Source organism: Pterocles gutturalis, unplaced genomic scaffold (assembly GCF_000699245.1).
Source record: "Pterocles gutturalis isolate BGI_N339 unplaced genomic scaffold, ASM69924v1 scaffold16480, whole genome shotgun sequence".
In the NCBI taxonomy this organism is placed as follows: domain Eukaryota; kingdom Metazoa; phylum Chordata; class Aves; order Pterocliformes; family Pteroclidae; genus Pterocles; species Pterocles gutturalis.
In genome coordinates this window covers 33,053-55,639 of record NW_010146328.1, presented here as the reverse complement: position 1 = coordinate 55,639, position 22,587 = coordinate 33,053, and the positions used below count along the sequence as shown (strand labels likewise).

The following is a 22,587-nucleotide window of genomic DNA, read 5'->3' as shown; positions in this document are numbered from 1 at the left end:
ATTCCTGCTTTCTTAGGAATAGTAAAATACAAGCTAGGTAGAATACAATCTCCCGGTTTGCTTCTCTCTTTTGAAATAGATCTTCCCCGATGTCCCTTTTAATGTCCTTTTAGCCTTACAATTGTACATTCCGCATATCATGTAAATAACCCTTTATTTATATGACAGAGTGGAATATTTGAAAATTAATTCAAGTGTTCAAGCACCTGGGTAATTCAGGTGAACGTGGGTACGGGTGTGCTGGTGTCCGTGTTCATTCCCCTGAGGCTGCCTGCTGCTTTCGCTGGTTTTGTACAGAAGCATTTACCCGAAATTAACTGACCAAGCAGAAATGGGGTTTCTGGGCTGGTTGAGGTGAAATTACAAACACTAAGAAACCGTCCAGTGAATTTTCCACCTCCGTACCTTTCTACAATACATAACCACAGTTTCATCGTGTGGTTTTCTTATTGTTGTAACAACAGAGAACCTCAGCCTCACTCGGGTCACGTTTGTATTTTTTTTCCCATCCATAGTCTTCGCAGTCTCACTGGTTGACGACGGAGGAGAGGAACCAGGTTCTGCTCGATCTCAAAGCTGCAGGCTGGTCTGAGGTGGGCGAAAGAGATGCCATCTACAAAGAGTTCAATTTCAAAAATTTTAATCAGGTAATTATCGTTATTTACCACTTTTAATATAAAGGGAATGCCATTGCTTTCATTTCCATACCATCCTGATGGGAAAATATTTCTATTCAGAAGTTTGGGAGTGTCCATGTGGGGCCAGACCCTGTTGGTTTGCTCCTGATCCCATCAAGGGGAGTAAATTCATTCAGTTTTGTAGTTGTTAAGTAGATTTGTCCTAACAGTACAATTTCTTGATTATAATATTAGGGTCAAGGTCAGGGTTGCTACGATGAGATTAAACAAATAATATTTGATCCTGATTTTTTTTTTTTCATTACTAACACTTGTAAATGAATGCTGGGAATACATAACTGCTGGACAGCAGGGTTCATTTTTGTTGGAGAAAAACTGGAAAAAAATGGGTAAATATAAGAGCAGAAACTTTAGGCAAATAAGGTGGGAAGAACATGATTCATTTCACCTGTAAGCAGGAAGACAGGGTTCTGGTGTATTCTTGAATGAATTGCTGTAGCCGATCTCACAGGGTCTTTGGCACGGCAGGCTGCTGGTTACACCTCCTCGGGATTTTCTTTGGAGTCAGGATCCTGAGCCACGTCTCAGACTTGCGAGAACACGGCTGGGGCATCAGCTACCGACTTCCTTTAGCAATCCTGAATTAATCTGGAGATTTGCTGTCAGCTACGTTCCCCTAAGGAATTGCCTTCTGAGGCATCAGGACCCTGCTTAGGACAAAGTTCCGTTCCAAGAGCCTGCGTTTCTGGTTTGTTTCTGAAGGAGAGGGGACCGCGGTGTCGGTGACCCAGGCTTTGTTCGGGCGATGGCTCTGGCTGAGCTGCTGCTTTTCCTCGCTACCGGAGGGACACAGCCAGCTCCAGGCTTTGCTGGTGTGTGTGGGGACCAGGAACCATGCTGGGAGATGCTTCTGTACATGGCTGAGCCCAAACCCAGACCAAGATAATTTTTCTTTTATTTTTAGAAAATCACAGTGAGTTAGATGAACAGCAATTTGTAAGGCTGGCTCTTTGCTTTTTCCTGTACATTTTTTCCTGGATTGCATTTCAAACCTGAGCGTTAATGCAGAACAAATAAAGCTATCAGATAATTCAGAGGGCAAGGAGGGAAACCTGTGAGAGGGAGCGCACATGAAGCCTTGGTGAGATGTGCCGGCAGCTCCTTGGAGAGCTCCAGCAGCCAGGAGACAGAAGTAACTCTCGGAAAAGTTGAGATGTTTCGCCTTTGTGCTTCAAATAGTCACGAAACAGCATCTCTGCCGGGGCATGGTCAAAGGCTTTGTTGGTTCAGCACAACTAGAAATGACTTTTTTTCCCAAAGTTGATAAAAAAATGGGTTTGCATGCTGGAAATGAATGAGTCGGCTCCGTCAGAGGGACTTAGGGAGTCTGCCAGCAGATGGGTCAAGAGACACATTGGTGTGCCCAGCAGCAGATATCTAGAAAACCCATCGATTTGGCAAAAAATTGCAGTCGTTTTTCTTGACTGCATAGATTTATCTTACAAAATAGGCAGATATTCGTATGTCTTCCTGGTTTAAAGATGGATGAAGCCCATACCAGTGTAGGAAATGGAGTATATTTAAATATGATCTTTAGTAAATGATGAAGTCTAAATTTATGTTTCTAGTATGTGTCATCTTTAAAAGGGCACTCTTATAAATGCATGCCGCTGGAATTGTTTGGGAGATACTGGCGCAGTCTCTGTCATCCTTGGATGCCCATCCCGGATGCCGGGTGAGGCAGGAGCGGGAGCAGAGGCTGGGAATTGCCTCCAGAAGGGACTGGTCTGTGCCCAGCCAGGAGCAGGAGCTGGGGCAGGGGATGCTCTGGGCAGCTCTGGTTTATCGGGGTTATACGGGAGTATCCGAGGCAGAGTTTCACCCACGGATGTGTAGGAACCGGCTGCAGTGTCCCCTTTGGCGGTGGTGGGGGTAGGAGCCATTCCTGTTAGAGGCTCAACGTGCCGACCCCAGGGGATGCTCAGAGCTGGTGTCAGGGAACGAGGATTTGCCTTTTGAGAAGTTGAAGCTGAAAGTAAATTAAAATTATGGATATATGCTTATTGATGCTTCTGTTTATCGTGACTACCAGTAAATATTGTGTGTGTTATGGCCCAGGGAGCAAACGACAAAAGCGGAGCTGTACCTGCCTTGTGCTTTGGGAGAATTTAGTCCTGCAATGAGAAAAAATGAACTTGTAGGTACAACTTCTTTACTTTCATGTGAGAAATACTCTGTTTACATTATTGAAAGTGCAAGTATTTAGTAAAAGTCAGAGGATTGAGAAATATAATTTCCTTGGTGATCTTCCTGCTGCCCTTTACAGGCGGCGTAAAATCAGGTGTTTAAAAAAACCAACAAAAATAGTGTCTGAGCTGACATGAAAGGTATTTCAGATTTATGTTTTGCAGATGATATTGGTATGATTAATGTATTCATTGCGCTTTTTATTGCTTCTCGCAGATAACGTCCATGATGCATGGAAAATTCTGCGGCTTTACAATCGATGCCAGGTTTACAAAGCCTGTGTGTGTCAACAGATGTTAAGAATATAAACACGACTTTTATTATAAAGTCGCGCAAATGTGTAGACATGAGCTCGGTTTATGTATATTATTTTCAGCATGAGAATGAAATGAAACTTCTGTGAAACGAGGGTTATTTAGATTCCTGGAGCTTTCAGGCTGAGATTAGCCGGGTTAAAGGCGCTCGGCGCTGGGCTGCCTTTGTGCGGCTGATGGGCTAACGACACTCCGGGATCAGGGAATTAGTCTGCAACCCGGGACTTGGAAGTGCTGGTGCTGTTTGTTAGGCTGAAGATACATTTTTGTGAAAATGGGCTTTGGGAGGTACAGTTCTCTAAAGCAAACTGGAAACCAGCCTGGGGTCCCAGCTGGGAGCCCTTTGCTGGTTATGTTGCCCACCACCCACTGGTCCCAGCATCCTGGACTGGGCAGCACTGGTGCTAAGTCCTGCTCCGTGTTCCCGTTGCCTTTAGCGTGAGACAGGTTGGTGGGTGGTCAGAATCTTAGATAAAATAGAAAATACACCAATGGTGGGGGAAAAAAATGCAGATGCAACTCAACTGGAGAGGAGAGCACCTGGTCTGGAAGAGCTGGGCTGGTGGCACCGATGCGTCCGTTCCTCCTTACACCTGGAGTTGCTGCGTGTTATTGCCGGTGAACAGCAGGTAGGCAACGATGAGTTAAAATCAGAGTTTTTACCTCCAGGACCCTCGCACAAGAGCCCCCAGGTTGAGTCTATTCCCAAGGAGCATCTTCTCGGCAGAAACCTCTGGCCATGAGCGAGGTCTTGGAGAGCGGGTGGGCTTGGAGCATCCCTGGGGGGTCCTGAGCCCTGTCCCGTGTCTGGGTGCTGGTGAGCCTCCGTGAACCTCGCAGCCACCGCAGGGACCTTCTCAGGGCCTCTTTCCCAGTCTGCAGGGAAGAGACGAGCAGCTAGTGAGGCTTTTGGGCGCCATGGAGCATCACAAAGGGACAATCTTGGCCATCCGTGTCTTTGTGATGCTGGAACAAACCATTTCTCTTCCAGCTTGGAGCAAGCCCTCTGCTTCCAGTCTGCCCAGGCAAAAGTCGGAATCAGGATAGAAAGTTAAATTATTCCTCCAGACCATGCTGGTAACTTCTACCAATTATCACTCTGCAAACTCAATAAAAAAGCTGCAGAAACGTCGGGACTGATGTTAGAAGTTGGTCATCGAGGGAGGGAAGGGTTGCTGAGGACCTGGCCTGTGTCTTAGGAATTTCTGGGGATTTTCCCATCGTTTCAGGTCATTACACCTCGGGAGGGGTGATCCTGCAAAGGGGACAGACCTGGCTCAAAAATCGGAATTTCCCCCAGGTTCATCCCGGTTGCGAAGGGCTGCGGGCGCGGGGTGCTGAGCGCTTGGGTCCTTTCCCCAGCTGCTCGTTTTCGCCAAATGTGCAGGAACATCTTAACTCGGAGACTTCCATGTCTCTTGTCAAAGTTGGTTGGATTTGACCAGAGGGTTTAAGGGGCAACTGCCTGTGTGATTGCATTTCCTTCAGTAATCACGCCAAGGCAGCAAATGCAGTTAGGAAATTACAAAGGTGGGCGTGTGTGCTGATGGTCAGGTTCAGCATTTACAGCTGCTTTCTTTTATGGGGTAAGTTTTTAATTAAGGTTGCTTTTTTTTTTTAAAAAAAAATCCTGTAGGAAGTCTCATGCTTTTTTTTAAAAAAAAAAAAAAATCCTGTAGGAAGTCTCCGTGAGAGCTCTAACGTCATTTTATAAAATGACAGGAAATCAAATGCTCTTCGAGGTTTAAAAGCTATTTTAAATAACGTGTTTTGGGGCTGCAGGACAGAAGCGAAAGATGAGCCTGGGCGGAGGGGACGGTGAGGGGACGCTTTGGAGGACAGTGCCGCATGGGTGTTTCGTTGCAGTTGTGGACTCTGGGTTTTTGAGAACTTACTTAAAGGTGTGCAAAAAAATCTAGAATAGTTCAATAAATTATTATCGTCACTTTGCATTTCCTTTCTAAATTTTCTAGCTTTCTTGCTTGAAATCCAGGAAAAAAAAAATCAGAGCATCTTACAGTAGATGCTTTTTTTTCCCCACTTATTGAAGCACCAATTATTTACCTTTAACTACAGGGAGACAAGCTCAGATTTGCCCCTTTATATCGAACATCCTTGTTGTAATATCACATCCGAAGGAGTTTGGCAGGATGTGCAGTGAATATTCTTTATTTATTTTGATGGTGGGACCTGGTTCCACTCCCTGTAATGCAATCTGTGTCCAATCTTGCTTTTCTGCTCCTGGCATGTTGCTTTGTCTTCTGCATTGATCAAAGATTGGAAAAATTTGATTTTATATATGTAGGCGGTGTATTTCATTGCCGCTTTATGTACTTAATCTTTTGGCTGAAATACGTCCACACCTTTCATGTATTGAAAATATAATATCCTTTAACCTACAATCTGCAGAGTTAAAATGAATTTTACCTTAAATATTCGGTTGTGGGCCACATCTCCAGCTTTTTATATGCCACAGTGGTCTTGTGGGTGTTTTTTTTTCTTCTCCATTGTCTGATAGTGAGGTCATTTTCAGTCCTCTGAGAAATTTTATTCCCAGCCAGATGCGGGCCATATATTAAAAGTAGCACCTGTGGCTAATATCACAGCAGCTTACCATAAATTTACATGGTAACTAGGATTATATCTGTCAAGACTGTTAAAAAATGTCTAGATTTAATTTGATTTCCAGTATTGAAGGAGCTCTCCAACGTTTTGCTTCATAACTATATTTTAAAAGTTAAAATCGCTCCATTGTTAAGTTTTATAGCACTCCCAGTGCCCATTAAGTTGATTTGTTAAATGGGGGTCAGAATAAAGCAAGTTGGCTGCGGGAGGATCGGAAACCAACCCATTTGTGACAAATTTAGTCCTCGCGTGTGAATCTTCTCGGAGCCCAGGGACTGATTGGATTCAGGTGCAGCTCATGTCAGTTGTGTTTAACCTCAAAGCCGGGGCAGCCTCAGCCCCATCCCTCCTGCTAATCAAAGGACAAACCTGTTTTCATGCATTTTTGGGGGAATTGCTATTTTTAATATAATATCAGTCCGTGTGCCCCCTCTGCTAGAGTTTTGCATTAGATTGGCTGTCTAATAAATTATTATTTTTTTTTAACCTGCCTAGGTAGGTGCTGGTTTTCATATAGTTTTTCCTAAACTGCTTCATTTTCCATTATCCTTTGAGTCCTCTCCCATATGCTGTGATTTGTGCACCTGCAAAGTTATGAAGGTATTTCTTTTGGTAGTTATGTTGTTCACCGACTTCCCTGCGTTTATGAATACAATAACCAATTTACAATAAATCAGAATTATTTACGAGTGGGTTTACAGAGTTGAGAAAATCTTTGTCTTTGAAAATAATGAATTTCTGGCGGATCTGGCTGTTGACATTTTCCTTTATTAGAAACTGATAGTGAAGTTTTGGGGACTGGCAGAGGTTAACCCGCGGGCTGGAACGGAGGGAATGAACGGGCTCAAGCGCCTTGGAGCAGAGTACGGTGAATGATGGTCACACCTTCCTCAAGTTTATTCTTGGGATTCAATAACGCTCTTGCCTCCGAGTCAGAGGGTCAGGGTGCAGCTGTGGGACAGGGATGTGGTCCAGCTGCCCGCAGAGGGCACGGAGGTCCAGGTCTGGGTGAAATGGAAAGAGAATTTTGGGGGAGATGGCTCATTTGGGAGCTTACGGGTCTCCTTCCCTGGCTGAGGAGGAGGAGATGATGCTGGTGCCCTGCTCAGTGTGTCCCGTTTCCAATGATGCTTCCCATTAACTGGTAGCCAGCAGTTTGCTGCAGGTGGGAAATTCTGCAGAGCTGGGACATCTGTAGCAGTGGAATATTTTTGGGGAGATGGCTCATTTGGGAGCTTATGAGTCTCCTTCCCTGGCCGAGGAGGAGGAGGAGGAGATGATGCTGGTGCCCTGCTCAGCATGTCCTGTTTCCAGTGATGCTTCCAGTTCAGTGGCAGCCAGCGGTTTGCTGCAGGTGGGAAATTCTGCAAAGCTGGGACGTCCGTAGCGGTGGAAATATGTGATTGGGCTGCACCTAGACAGGAATGAAATCTGTGGTGCTGGGAGTTGGGAAATAGAAGATTTGTTTTCTGCTCATGGCTGGTGTGGCTGGTGGGGCACAAAACCATATGTAGAGTCACCCGGTTCTCCAGAATATTTTCAGACCAATGTTTTCCAATTTAGGCAGGTGATGAGCAGTGATTCCTCCTCTTTCGTACTGGGGGCATACCTCGTCTCCACGTGTACAGATCCTACCGCCCTTGTGCCCCATCTGCTTGTGACACGTTACAGTCCCAGTGTCACCATCATTGTGGCAGTGCCACCACTATCAGGCTGCCAGGATTATTTACAATGTCACAGCATTAATCATATTTAAACAAAATTAATCACGTTTAAGTTGAAGACTCGGAGTGGGCACGTGTCCTTCATCCCCTCCATCATGCAGGATGTCCCATCGCAGGTGTCATAGAAGCTGCATCAGTTTAGTTTTTCTTGGGACTTAGCTGTAATGAGGGGTGCTCGTTTTCTTGATGAGCTAAGTCATATTTCTCCCTGCAATAAACCATTATTTGATTGTTTGTAATTCCTGGGGGTGGTGGCGTTTCTAATCGCTGAGTTTACCCCAATGAGCAGACCTGTTGTATCTCTGTGTGAGCAGGACACTGCTTAAATCTGCCCAGCTGACCTTCGGCTGCTCTCCAGTTACTTTCCTTCAAAGATGGATTTATTATCACTCAAGTAAAAACTATTACAGCATTTGCCTTGTGCTCACTTCATGCGTTGATCTGAAAGTGCAAAAGAAATTATTTGTCAAAATGCCTTTTGGATTTCACGAGCTGCCTCTTAGATTCAGAGTGGAAGAAATGTTTCTCCTTTTTTTTCATCTGTGCAAATGGATTGTTCACTCTGAATTAAATAGGACACTCGTTCTGTCAGCCGTGCGGGCATGTGTACCGAAAGACAGTGAGTGTGAGTAGGGCAACTGGATTTTCACTAAAGTTCAGACTCTTTCCTTGTTGAACAACCTTTGGAAAATGTCACAATTTTGAACGTGGTTGGACACCTTCGTTGGGGAAAACCCAAGTGAGGCTGATGCTGCCCTTCCTGAAGAAGGTGGTCACTCGGGATAATGTTTTATCTTTTTTTTATCTGGTGTCTTGCAACTCTCAATGCATTAAAATTTATTTTGATGGGGGTGCTGGAAAGATGCTGATTCAATACAAACAGCACATGGCTTCATCTTTTGCATCCCGTTGCTTTTGGAATAACTCCTAGCTGTGTTTTCCAACCATTAATTGCCTTTTACTCTAGCAGCAATCACTTTCTCCTACTCCCATGAAGAACAGACACGCTTTGGGATGTTATCCTCTGCAGTTGTAATTAAAAATGGACTCTGCCTGGCAGAATCAACTGAAATAAATCTACAACGCCCCTATTTCCAAAAAATTAACCATTACTGGCCAAAAGTACATCAAACCCACTTAGCGGACATCCGTTAATCCGGCGGCGAGCCGTGTCAGGCTTTAATGCACACTGTTTTACACGTTCAGGGGTTTGAAGTCGCGGGCCAGCGCTGACCTTTTGCATCTGCCTCTCTCGCAGTAGGAATCTCCGCTCGCCGCTCCCCGTCAGGGCGGATTAACGTGACGAAGTGCAGCGCTTCTGCTGGCTGCAATTTCGGGTTTTTGATCAGAATTATTTCTTTCACAAACAATCGCGTTGGGCTAAAATGTTACATCTGCTCTGACAAGCCACTGGCAGGGACGCCGTTTATCGGGGTGAGGCGGGTGTGATTTTTTTAATTCCTCTTTTATAAAGCTGTAGACCCACTTCACGTGGGTTTTTTAGGGAGAGCTTCCCTTCTTCTTCTTCCCCTTGCCCTTTTCTTCCTTTAATTTTGTTGAAAAGTTGCTTTGGACAAACACAAAGCTGTCTGGGATGTCCTGGAGGGGTTTGGTGGGGAACGTGCTGATGAGCGGGGAGCCCGGTGCTGAGTCAGCACCGCACCGTTGGGTTTATTTATTGCCAACGGTGCTTTGTAGGAAAACGTTTTTTATTCCTAGGATCAGAGGGGAGAGTTGTGATTTAATGATCTAGTGTGGTTTTCCTTGTGCTGAGATGAGAGTAGCAGTAGGCAGTTAAATATATGTCTGTGTCTGAGCAAGGTGGCTTTGGTTGGGAGAATCTTTATTCTTTGGTCCCGTGGGGAGGTGCTGGTAGCAAGGAAAAATGCTTTTAGCTGTACAAGCCCATGACGTTGGGTTTATGCTTGTGTCTTGTCATGCCCAATCTAATAAAAAACCAGAGTGTACAAAGGGTTTCCCTTTGTGGTGTGCTCATACGAATTTCTAAAAGAAGTTCAATGTGTGCTGGAGGACTCAGTATTTGCCTCCCCTTGTGAGCCCATCTCTCCGTTCCCAGATGTATCAGTTTGGGTTGCCCAGAGGAGCCCTTGTGCCTTAGTAAAAAAACAACCAACAAAAAAAACCAACTCATGGAACCTCTCAAAATGTTACACATGGGGTGTAGTCTGCCACTTGGAGCACACGGAGGGGTCTGAAGACTAGAACGGTGAGTGTAGGTTGTCTGTCTGAATTGTTGGCGGTTCAGTGAGCTCGTTTTTAATGATGTACATTTACCTGGCCGCCCTTGTCCATTTCTGGTGCAATATAAATTCTAGTGCAATATAAATTAAAAGGCTGCCAGTGCTGGCCCAGGTAAGTCTCCTGCTGAGTTCACTGCCCCCATGGACCATCTGCTCTCCTCTACTATAAGGTGTCCAAACCTGAAGCCCCATTCTGACAATACAGTAGGATGCTTTCAGCAGCTCGGTTGAGTGAAATGATCCCCTGTCTGGATCTGCAGTAAATGTTCCTTAGTTTAGTTTATTTCACAGCTTTAGGTCTTTTCAGATTCTGGCTTGGCCAAGAAGGTGATGGGAAGACCTCTCCAAGTTCCTCACACCTCCACCATGATTTCTCTGTCGTGGGTTTGAATTGTTGACCTTGTCATTAAAAAAACCAAACCAAAACACAAAAATTGGTGTGGTGGGTGGGAGGATAGTGGAAGACGAAATAATCATGAAACCAGTCGCTTCTTCTCTTAATCTGTCATGAAGCAGTGCCGTTCTTCTCACTCTTTGGTGTTTTCTTAGGATCATAAATGACAGAGATTTGCAGGATTATCAGAGGCAGGATATGATTGCCCTTGGATACTCATCAGAGAAGATCTTGGATATTAAACCGGTAGTAGGTGTAACCTTGGCCAAAAGACCATGGAGAATTTTGTCTGAGTGCTCCCTATGGTATCAACAGCATGTACAGCACATGAATTTCATTTGCACATCTACAGAATGAAATAATTCCTTCACATATGAGTAAAAAGAAACATGGGGGAGAGCAGCAGTATTTTGTTCTGCTTTGTCCAGATCTGTTCCACCCAAAACGTGCTGCGTTGGGATAATGAACTTCTCCGTTCATCTGCGCCGTGCCTGAGCTCTAGAAAAGTCAGAGGACTTGAACACCTTTTTGAAGTGGAGCATTCACTTAAATTAATTCTTATTTGGTCTGGTTTCAATGGCTTCATGTCGTGGGCTGGCACCGTGCGATCGAGGATGGTTTGTCGCCCGAGCGGCAGCATCCTTGTGCAGCACGAAGCCCATCGGGGAGCAGCGTGCCTTAGCGGGGGTCCAGGTGCCTGGATTCCAAAGGTTGGAACTGGGGACTCACTGCACCTTGGTACTGGTTTATTTTTATAGTGGTTTGTGTGATGGCTTTATTGCAGTACAGCCAGGGGATTGATTTGCTGGGCCAAACATTTGCTTTAACAAGTGAAATTATCATTGTTCTTCCAGTTGCTCAGCCGAGAGAGTTTATTATTGTAAGTGGCTGATTGCTTTAGCAGGTGCTCCGTTAATGGGGGCTCCGCTGTATTATTTTATGTTTTTGGGTAGGGTGCAAAAAGCTCATTTTAAAAAGTCATGTTTCGTGAAACAGTGATTTTATTTGGTGTAAACCTCCCAAGTGCAACCTTTCTATTCCATTTTTGAGCACAGAGCACACAAATGGCTCGGGAGAGCCACATTTAGCTGACTACACGGATGGAGGATTTCCTCCGTGTTCTAGTTCAGTCCTGAAACCTGGGATTATTTCCCTTCTTTTTCTTGAAACTCTAATTTAGAGATCTACTTTTTTTAATAAATAAAATAAAATTATATTTTTGAGTCTATGTTTACCTAGAGTGCAAAGGAACTGGGAAAAAGAGGGGGGAAAAATGCATTTGTTTTGAATATTTCGACATGAAGTGGTATATCACAAATACCATGTGATCTCATTCCAGGTTTGGTTGGGATTTAGGATGTCTACTTATTGTGCAGTAGTCTTTATGGGCAACTATAATTATTTTTATCTACCTATAAGCAAATTAATATATTTTGTAATATGGTTGTATTGACCCAGTGGAGCCCAGGCTTGAAACTTTTATCACTCCCAGAAAGAAGTTTTTATGTTGCCTGAAGACATCTCCGTGTTTTCTGACTTGTACTCCATGAAGTCTATAAATCTTTTTGGTGGAACAGGTGATTAATTTTGGTGTGAAGTCTGTTCACTGAATCACCGAGAATATTATCTGCGCTCTGTTCATGAAACCCAGGTGCGATCACTTACTGTAATAAAAAATGAGAGTAGGAAAAACGATCCTCAGCACCGAGGCTGCTGGAAAAGTCAAGAGGTGACGAGGAAGAAGGTAATAGATGGAACTTCATATAATATTATCACCAGTATGAGACAAATAGCTCTAAATTCAGCAGTTGTGACAATCCTGATATGAACAGGCTTCGAAAAGCTGACGTTGAGGTTTGTTGTGCAGATTGCACCCGAGGGTGTTTCCCACACTTGGCGAGCACGAAGCGAAGAGGAAAGCAAAGCCAGGAGAAGGCTTTAAGAGCGGGTCAGCGCGCTCTACCTTCCTCTTCATCCCTTTTCTTGCATCGATCTGTGTCCCTTGGCCTTAGCAGAAGATTTGTGTTTGTTTTCCAGACCAGGTGAATCTCAGATGGGGCAAGTTGTGCTTGCACCTGCTTTGGGACAAGTGATGTCATGGCTTAGGTCACCGCTGAGCTCCGAAGATGACAAGTCCCTTTGCTGGGACCTCTTTTGGAGAGCCGCATCTCGAGCATCATCGGGATAGTGTCACGTCTAGTGCCGCACCTGGGCTGGATCATGCTGAGCAAGTGTAGACTTTGAGTTTGGGCTTTTCCTGGGACAACATTCCTGGAATTGCCTTCTGTCATCTCCAGTGGCTCTGGACATTGTACCGGTACCTGTGTGAGAACGTCCCCGGCGAGGAAAGGCCGCGCCTCCCAGCTCCGCTTCTCTTTGCCTCCATTTATTCTTCATGTTCGTCAGATTGGGAAATCATATGACAATAAACAGAAATACCCTGAATGAAGAGAGAAGGGGAAACCGTTGTTTATCTGGTCAGGTGGTTTAGATTAGCGGTGATGCTGGTCTGTATTATGTTACGTTAAATCATAGTGTCCCAACAGGACATAAATTATGAAGATTGTTACAGTATGTTTCATCCAATGTAAGATCAACAAATTGGAATAATTTTTTTTATAGGAAAATCAGTGCTTTGGCAAGGTTATTGTTGAAGAATTTAATTTAACTTGAGCTTTGCTTGCATTATTTCTTAATATATAAAAACTATTTGCATAATGTATGAAGTATAAACAGTTTTCGAATCAAAGGCAAGAATGCCTTTTCCAAGATTACACAGAGTGGCAAACTACTTAGAATAGATCAGTGTTTGTGCTTGTGCTGTCAAAAATGTTTGATATAGAGCTGGTGAGCTAGTTTCTTCACCGACATAATTGTAAACAAGTGTTGGGAGACAGAAACAGCGTTCTTTGGAGAACATGGTGTAAAGGTTTTCACACACGCCGCTGCGGAGCTAACATGGAGAGCAGTGTTTACAGCTAGAACACGAATATAAATAGGTGACTTTTTTTAGCAGCATTTCATTTTTGTATAAGTGATGGGTGCAGATAAGTAGGGGGGACGCGAGCGCTCAGCTCCAGATTTTAAAAGCATATTGTAAACGCAGAAAAGCATAGAGAGTTCAGCTGGAAATTGGAGTTGTGGGGTTTTTTTTTTTTTAGTTTCATGTTTTATTCTGAAGACAGAAATGGCACCTTAGTCCATGCCAGTATGTCTGTAGTATTCCTCCTCCATCCTTTCCCTTTATTAATGTCCTTCAGAGCTGGGAGTCCTGCTCTCCCCAGTCCTGAGCGGTGCTGGGGGAATGGGAGGGTTGGCTGCATCCATGATATTTTGCTGATCAAGCTATTAAAGAGGAGAAAAAGAAAAAAAAAGTATCTCCCTGGGATTTGTTAGGTGTTGTTCACCTTCAGGATGGTGCAATGGGATGGGATGAAGGGAGCGGGGACATGCAGGCACAACGTCTGAGCTGGCTTGTCCATGGCTTGTGCTCTCACCGGAGAGACGGGGACATGGATAATTGGAGTTTAGCTCTGGTCTGGGACATTAATTGTGTTCTTGAAGACTGTTCTGCTGTTCTTGGAATGGTATTAAAAGGGGGAAAGCAATGGGAAGGTGTTCCCCTGGTTTGTGTCGTGGATGGATCCAGACATAGCCAAAAAAAGAAAAAAGAGGATCAGGCAGGATGATGATGCCAACAGGGAAGAATGCCAAATGGGCAGGTGGTTTTCAGAAGGAATACCTGTCCCCCTGTGCTGCCATCACCTTCCCAAATACTGGGTGGGTTCCTCTTCTTGTGTGTTTCAACCGCGTTGTTGCTTTCAGATGAAGAGTGTGGCCTTGTAAGACGATTTTTGCACATTTGGAAGGTGAAAGTCTTTCTTAATGGAGTCAATAGAATGAAAATAAATCAAACCCTGGATTTTTCTTGAGAAATGAGATTAAGTCAAACCCTCATGACTAGCTAAACATAACTTAAAAATAGCTCGACATTAAAGAGCTTTGTCCTTTTATCTGCTGACCCATAGCTCGCTTCTAGGTAGTAACATCAACGGGATATGGGAAAGCTTCTGCAGGCTGGAAGTGAGCCGCAGTGATTTGAGTTGATTGTTGTTATAAGTGTCATACGGAGAACACGTGCGATGCGCTGGGTGGTTTTTCCTCGGGTGAATGGGAAGCAAATGTGTGAGGCGTGGTCATCTCCTGCCTGGTGTGACAATGTCACTGTAACTTGTTTTATTTATTCATTTCCCACTGATAAATGACGCGGATGCAGCCTGGGTGGGTGGGGAAGGGAAGACAGGTAGCCCTGGCGCTGCAGAAGGTCGAGGTTAATGCTACCTCCAGCGTCCTAATGACAGATGGGAGGCAGAAACCTTCACGGAGTGGTGATTAGCGCGTGCTTTCCTTGGCTGAGCGTCCAAAGGATTTAAGAAGCCTGGGTATGATCTTCATAGCATCTGCATTTTTAAATAAATAAAATAAAAAAGCATGTATGGTTATATCGTTGAGCCTTTCAGCTGTTTTTCTTGACTATCTCCACTCTTTGAGCGGAGCACTGTCAGCTGCTTTGTTCTGGAGATGCGCGGGGGTAATCCATCACCGGGGGCTCGCGGGCGGGTGATGTATGAGCCCGACATATCGACCTGTGTTGCTTTGATGTAGAACTCATCAAGATAATGTTGGCAAGCCTTGTACAAAAGCAGCATGTTTGAAAAGTATTAAGATGAATTGATTCCTTGCTTAAGAAGTGTAAAAGGAAGACTAATGGCAGGCTGGGATGCGGCGGTTCTCCCGGAGCCGTGCAGCGTTGAGCGGTGCAGAGGGACGGGTGGGATTTCAGCTTTCCTCCCACTGCTGACAGCAAAGTGTCTGGCTCTGCTTTTCCCATTCTTAGGCATTAAGTCTTATTTTGTGATAGCGTATTTTGCCACTTTCAAAAGCAGTTTGGCCAGTCCTGAGACATAATGTGAGTGCTGCATTCTTTAAAGTCAGCTGTTGTTTCTTTTTTTTACTTGTTCTTCTATGAGTAGTCCTGATTTTTATCTTGTGGAGACATGCTGTGGCTGGTAATATTTAAAAACCATTTTAGAAGGGATGCTACGACTGAACCATTAGTTTTTAGTTCCCTCTTTCATCATCTTAAAAGCCACGAAGGGAAGAGACACTGGCACACCCAAGGCATCTCCTTGTCTGCAGGATCGCTTCCCTCGTTGCTTCTGGTGCTGTTCGTGGTTCCTTACAGGGGCTCTGCAGTCTGCCATCGCTTGGGAGATGCCATGGACTTATTTAGAGTAACCTGTGTGTCTGGGTGTTATTTTAGCCCAAATGTTCTAAAAGGATTAGGTTGAAAATGTCTGTTTAATACACCTGTTAATAAAATATCAGAATACTTTATAATATTTAATACATCAAAGCCTCTTTTGATATTTCTTTGTGGCTTCTAGAAAATGCACAGTTCCTTTCTTTCTCCCCTCTTTTTATTTTTGAAGGAAAAATCTGAACAAGCTCTCATTAGTGGCCCAGGGGTTGCAGAACTCTGTTATTAATATAGTGAAAATCAAGCTTGTGTTGGGTCTCACTGTCATGAGGAAGGGACTTGCCCCTCTTCCATCCAGAAGAGCGCGATGGTCTGGTGAACTCTGCCCACCGCTGCGGTCTTGGCAATGATCTTGCACTGCAGACTGCTTAATAATTTTCATTATTTTTAATTAAAGTTGAAGAAGTGCAGACTCCTGCTCAAATTAAGGTTGGTTGTGTTGCCGGAATGTGGTAATTACTTTAATTGATCACAAGATAGTTTCCTTGATCACCAATTAGACCAAATTACCGATCAAGTTTCAAGACGTGAAGAAATGTCCAAACTGATTTTCTGTAATAGTGTTTTCATATCTAATCAAACCTAAATATCTTTTCCTTCCAGAGCCAATTGTATTTTCCCAAAGAAAGGTTACGGCTCTACAAATATAAAGGTGATTCGTAAACAATAGCGTTCCAATCCATTTAATTAGCAAAGGAAGTATTTAGGACCTTAATGGAGATTGCGCTGGTGAAATTGCTGGGTAGAACTGTCGCTCATTTTCTTAGTGGGAGATACTTTTTTGTGTATAATTAAAATAAACGAAAATGCAAGAAGTACGTTGCTTTGGGTCGTGTGCAATGAGGGAGAACATCTCTGAGCGTGCAGGAAGGCGGCGTGTCTGCGCGTGCTTCGTCCCTCGCGGTGACACCAGATCACCTTGGCTGGGACAGCCGTGGTCAGCTGGAGCCGTGAGCAGCAGGACCTGTCCTGGGCAGGGTCCTCAGCTCCAGAATTAATTCCTTTTCATGATTCTGACAGCCCCAAGTTGAGCACTCTTCGGGGAAGATGCACAGTGTTAAGGGCAAGGTCTGCTTTATCCAGCTGGAGACTTTTTACCCACTGTGGGGAAGAGGCAGTGGGTTGGCGTGGTGCTCCACTGATGGGGAGGATTTGGTGGTCCAGTGATTGGTGAGGATTTGGTGGACCACTGATGGGGAGGATTTAGTGGTCCGCTGATGGGGAGGATTTGGTGGACCACTGGTCAGGGAGGATTTGTCATCACAAAGCGTGAAGGAAGGGCTGCAGAGCAGATGAATTTTGTAGACTCGTTTGCTTGCGTAGTTCTCTCTGCCTGCCTTCCATTGAGGCGATGATCGTTGTCACAGGGTCACTGAGCTGTTTGTGTGGTGTAACCTGTGTGTATACGTAGGTGGGTGAGTTCCTGGGATGGACAGACACTGGTAGAGCATCCAGGAACCTCGCAGGGCTTTTGTCAATTTAATGTATTTTTTCCCTTGCTGTCCTGTTTGTACAAAGGCAACCTAGTTGCAGATGCCCTGATGTTTTAAACTTTTGGGGACATTTCTGAGTATAGATTGCTGAGTTGGAAATGGCATTCCTATTAAGCCCATGAACATTCTCAAAACATGTAATCAAAACTATTAATGCAGAAATTTTCCAAATTGTTGCTCACATCTAATGCACAACTTGCAGCTTTCTGCTTCAAAGCGTGCTGCTGAAACGTTTGCAAATTTTTAAAAGTAATTGTTCACTTGAAGTAAAACTAAACCAAGCGAGAGCTTCAAGGGAAGTTAGATTTTCCCAAATTTTGGAATGCTCTTGGGTCAAAGAAAAAAAGCTTTTTAATTGCTGACAGTTTGGTGATTTCCAAATGACAAACCTCATTGGAATGATTTTCTCTGATTATAACATTTGCATTCATTTGACTGGCAAAGCGACTAACAAAGTCATACTTCATCCAGGCACCGATTCTTTTTTGTCCTCACTGAAAAACAGATTTCTTGACTGATTTTTTTTTTTTTTTTTTTTTTTTTTACTGAAAGGTTTTTGTAATTTAGGAGAGGAAAAAAGACTTGAAACTATTATCAACCATTATATGTTATTCATTGACCACATGTTTGTTTGAAACGGCCATCGCGTGGTGGAATGCGGGCTGTATACATTCTCTTCCATAAATTAGCACTAAAAAACTACCTAAATCAGGTAGGGTTTTGTTGAGCTTGTATTATAATACGAACCAGACTATAACGTGGATGTTACTTTTTCTTTGCACGTTAATTCGGGTCCTGAACCCCGATGGATGGAGCTCGGTATGAACAAAGCCCGCTGACTCAGAGGCGTGCTGCTCACGCACCAAGACCCTTCGGGCTCCGCTGCGTAATTGCGTTCTTGATTTACATGGACATTCTAATTTTCTTTATAATGCCATGATTTGCTTCTAAGTATTTTGGCAAAGGGCTGCTATTATTTACTTCTGGAGCCTGTGATAAAACCTGCGCCCTGGGGGAGCGTGCTGTGCAGAATAGAAGGGCAGAGGATCGGGAAACCTATTTTAACTCATTTTAAGGGAAAATATTTTCTCATATATATAAATATTTTTTGCAGAAGGGCAAGCCCACCTGCTGCCTTTGTCCCCCCCAGGAAAATAAATAGCAAAATAATGATGAGAAAATATGTGTTTCTGGGAGTGGTGTCCGTCTAGTACAGGAATACTGTGGCATGATGCTTAATTGGAAACGGCACATTTCCATGATGCCGTAAGGGATGAGGGGTTTGGGATGGATGTTTAAAATCACTGTTGGATGCTGAAGGTAAAATCATTGCTCTCGTGCAATGGCTTTGAATCCTGGGTGAGTAACACTGAGCAGAGTGATGTAGCGGGGTCTGAAGGGGATGATTTCGGCAGCCTCAGGAGATGCCTCGGTGGCGTGAGAAGGTGAGATGCTCCTTTGACCCACACAAACCCGAGGTGCAGCAATCTGGAGCTTCTCTAGGAGTGTCTGAGATGTTGGAGTGAATTTTGCAGATCCGCCGCCAGCCCTGGCGGGTGGAGGAGTATTTTCCTCTTTGCTCTTTTTCTCCTTAGGCTTTCGGGTTTATGACGCGCGTGGCTCTGCAAGCAGAGAAGATGAATCACCACCCGGAATGGTTCAACGTCTATAGCAAGGTACCGTGCTCACCAGCCTGGCGACAGGCGTGGCACCCTAGGGACCCCAAACCACTGGCCCATTCTCTTGGACTTTTTTTGTAGCTTGTATACAAGGAAGGAGGTAAGGGAATGGGAAGAGGTTGTGTCTTCTTAAAGAGATTGATATTTTAAAGACACATTGAGGTGTTTGTAGTGGTGATGTGGCCCCAGGAATCCAGCTCTTTGCAATTGTTTGCTACCGCTTGCGTCGTTTGGACCTGTCACTGCACCTCTCTGTCTGAGATCTGGAAATAAAATAGAAGCCAACCTGGATAAATGACTGGTTTGAAACTACTGAGCACTCACCAACTTTAATTCCTTTCTGTGCAAGGAGTCAGAAACCCAGGCAGCAGCAGACCATCAATGTGTAGATACCCAAATGGGAGCCCAGCAGTCTCAATTTAGATTTGATTTTTTAAAAAATGGTAGGCTCCTATGTCTCAACATAGCAGCTTATAAAATTTGTTTATAATATGACCCAACTGCTGGTGGTCTCACATTTGCCAGGGTTACAGGGTACACTGCAGCCGTCGAATGAAAGGCGCTGTGTGAAGGAGCAAATTATTGCTCTGCCTTTGTTTTTATTTCCTAATGCTTCTCGTTGCATTGTGTTGAGTTATTTGTTTTAGCATTTGGCAAATATATGGGTAAAAATATACTCAAAGGATGTGGACAAGCAGCCAGTAGCTGGGAACCACCACCCCCAGAGCAGGACATCCCCACCTCCCCCAACAGGGACATCCCAGCACAGGTTCCTCCTCATCGACCCTTTAGCTCACCCTGTTTAAGGAGACATTAAATGATCACCAAGTCCTGATCACCTACTCTTCATTATTTTCTTGGCTTTCCAGAACATTTAGAATTTATCTTTTTTTTTTTCCTCTTTTCCCAAAATCTCAGCCTAAGGCAAGACAAAGTAACGCCCAACTTGTCGTCTGGCTTAGTCTAAACAAACCCATGCAGGCAGCTGCGTCATAGCAAAATGCACCAGTCCGTTTGTTTTTCTTTTTGAAATTAATCTGCAACAAGCTTAACAATTTTTTCACCTTCAGGGTGCTGGTTTTTTGACAAAACACATGAGCCCCTGACTCGGCTCTTGGCAGCTTGGTCACTGGCCCAGGTTCTTGGTGAAACCGATCCGTGGAATTTAAATGTAAAGAATGAGTTATTTAATCAGACACCTCTTCTTGGATGAAACCCAAGAATGCGATGCCTGGTTTATTCTGCCGAGGGGCTCGCTTTGGTCAGGCTTCAGGCTCTGTTAAGCCTCCTCACCTACAACATCTTCTGGTTTAGGTGAGCAGGGAGCATCCCATAAAACCAGGTCCCTACAGAGTCCTTCTGTTCCTGATGAATTGCTGCTTGGCTTATGTGGCAGAGCTCAGAACGGCTTTGTGACCCTTTTCTTTTCCTTTTTGACAGGTTCAGATAACTCTGATTTCCCACGACTGCGGGGGGCTGACCAAGAGAGACGTGAAGCTGGCTCAGTTCATTGACAAAGCTGCCGCCGCGGTGTAACCGAGATGTAGAACGCTTTAATACAGTGTCCACCAATATTTTATATTTAAATGGTATCCCTCGTCCCTTGTAACCCTGATTTCACAAAACCCCTGAGACAAGACGTTCTGTAAAAACAGTGGCTGAGTTTTGTTGGCCTTTAAGACCTGAGGCTGAGACCCCTTTGGGTGCTGTGCTGCTCCTTTGCCATCACTGGCTCTGCACGAGGATGTACCAGATAAACCATCAACAAATAAGTTTTGAATAATCCTTTTCTAGAAACTAAAACAAGATGGAGTGAAAGCAGGAGCCCACCCGCATGTGTCAGCATTCCCCAAGCCCACGGGAGCGGAGGCTGGTGGCAGTGGCCGCGCCAGCCTGCCCTGTGCCCAGCCGTGTCCCTCCCATCGCTCTGCCCATCTCTGCACTTCAGACAGCGTAAGAGCAGCCAGGCTGGGACGGTCCCCTCTGGTTTGGTGCCTCCATCCCTGCCGGTGACCGGTGGCGAGCTCAGGGGACACTGGTAAGAGCAGCACAAGCAGCTGGTGGTGTTTCCTTGGCGCTGCAGCTCACCCAGCAGTTGTGGTTTTGTGTTTTGGTGTTTATTCTGTGCTCGTCCAATGGCTCTTCAAACCCATCTGTCCTTTTGGCACCTCCAGCCGAGCACCTATAGCCAGGAAAAGTCTTGCTGATGCTTGAGGACCATTCCCCATCTTGCTGAAATCTTTAGCTCTGGTCCAGCAAATACCAAAAAAAAATCCCAGTGAGCTCCCAGCACTTGCATCATTAAATGAAGCATGTGCTTAAGTGCTTGGCTGGGCCAGGTCAGTGCTCAGCACCCTGCAGGATGGAGCCGTTATTTGTGCTGTAGCGCTCCCGTACCTACCAGATCAGGGGGTAGCTTGGCCGGGCGCCCGGAGCACCGGCGAGAGCTGCCGGCGGTGAAGGAAGCGGCATTAGCAGGATTCTTGCTAAGCTGGGCTCGTACGGGGGCTGCGCTTGAATCTATGCCCCCCCCCTTTTTTTTTTTTTTTTTTTTTGTAGCTACAACTACTCATTGCAAACATTGTTCCAAGAGCTGCAGATCCCACTGATGAGGTTTAAAATAATTTCTTCCGTGGTTTCAAAGTCTTTGTTTTTATCCTATGATCCTCACCCAGACAGATTTCCCCTGCCGGCAGGGAGATTTCAGCCTCCTCAAGGCTTCTAGAAGGGCCTCTGGCTCCACAGCCCCGCTGCCCAGTGTCCCCAACGTGCCCCGTCATGCCCCGCGTTGACACCTCTGAAATGCCTGAGTGCATTGCTCGGATGTCACCGGCGGCACAGCCACCGGCTACCGAGAAGTGAGATCACACCGGTGCCAAAATCTATATTGGGTGTACACGCGAGGTGTGTGGTCTCTCAGATATTTGGGATGCGAAATGCCACGAGCTGCCGCGCAAGGATTCGTGTCGATAAAATAAGAAAGGTATTTTTTGTTAATCCTTAGCAAGTGCGCTGTCATGTGCTAATTGGTGGCAGGAAGCAAGATGCGCGGTGGTGGGGTTTGCTGTCAGTAACCCTGCTTGGGATATCGAGTTCATCCCTAAAGCGACCCCAATTCAGGCTCCGTGCTCCAATGTTCTTTGCTTACAAGTGCCTTTCCCCAGCGAAGGGGCGGATTTCCCTGATATGGTTTGAAAAAGTTGTGAGGAATGAATAAAACTAAAACAAACAACCAGGCTGGGATGTGTCCTCTTACTGGTGGGGAAGTGAAATGAGCCTCACCCAAAGTTTTGACAATGTCTGTAACAAACTGTGAAAACTCTGTCGCTGGAAATTGATATATAATGCGTGCACTTTGAATAAAACCAATAAAATCAAATTCCTCCTTTGTAATTTGTTTCTTTATTATTGTATATATGTGACAAGGCTGTTTAGTTTTAAGATAAATTCAAGATAAATAACATTGAGTTACTTGGGAGGTCTTTGGTTTAGAATATTGATATTTATTTACATACTCCGAGGGAAAAAAAAATCCCCAGCAACTGATGTAGCTGGGAGAGCTGCACTGTCCGGCGATGGCCCGGAGCCATGCAGCCGCAGTGGTTCGAGGATCCAGGATCAAGAGGTGGCTGTACACGGGGCAGGCTGGCGTGGCAGCTTGTGGGCGCTTCCCTGTTGTCCGTGACACGTCCCCAGCTCCAGGGTGCGGCTGGAGGGGTCACAGCATCCCCTGGGATGTGTCCATGCTGCTGTGCCGGTGGCTGCTGGAGCCCTGGGGGTTCAGCAGAGCGAAGACACAGGATGGATCCCATTGCACTGGGGTTTTCTGTTGGTTTATGTCCCCCAGATGACTTGGTCCTGGGTCAGGGCTGCTTGCAGCATCCCTGATTTT

The 22,587-nt window shown here is 45.1% G+C and overlaps 1 protein-coding gene across 1 annotated transcript; it reads left to right on the top strand.

Annotated features, from left to right (window-relative positions):
• The first annotated feature begins 515 nt into the window (after positions 1 to 515).
• On the top strand, positions 516 to 21,897 carry PCBD2 (pterin-4 alpha-carbinolamine dehydratase/dimerization cofactor of hepatocyte nuclear factor 1 alpha (TCF1) 2). The gene is made up of 4 exons (XM_010085709.1): positions 516 to 647; positions 18,612 to 18,692; positions 20,136 to 20,238; positions 21,847 to 21,897. The coding sequence occupies exons 2-3, from the start codon at positions 18,624 to 18,626 to the stop codon at positions 20,229 to 20,231; spliced, it is 165 nt and encodes a 54-aa protein (XP_010084011.1). The 5' UTR covers positions 516 to 647; positions 18,612 to 18,623; the 3' UTR covers positions 20,232 to 20,238; positions 21,847 to 21,897.
• Positions 21,898 to 22,587: the final 690 nt, after the last annotated feature.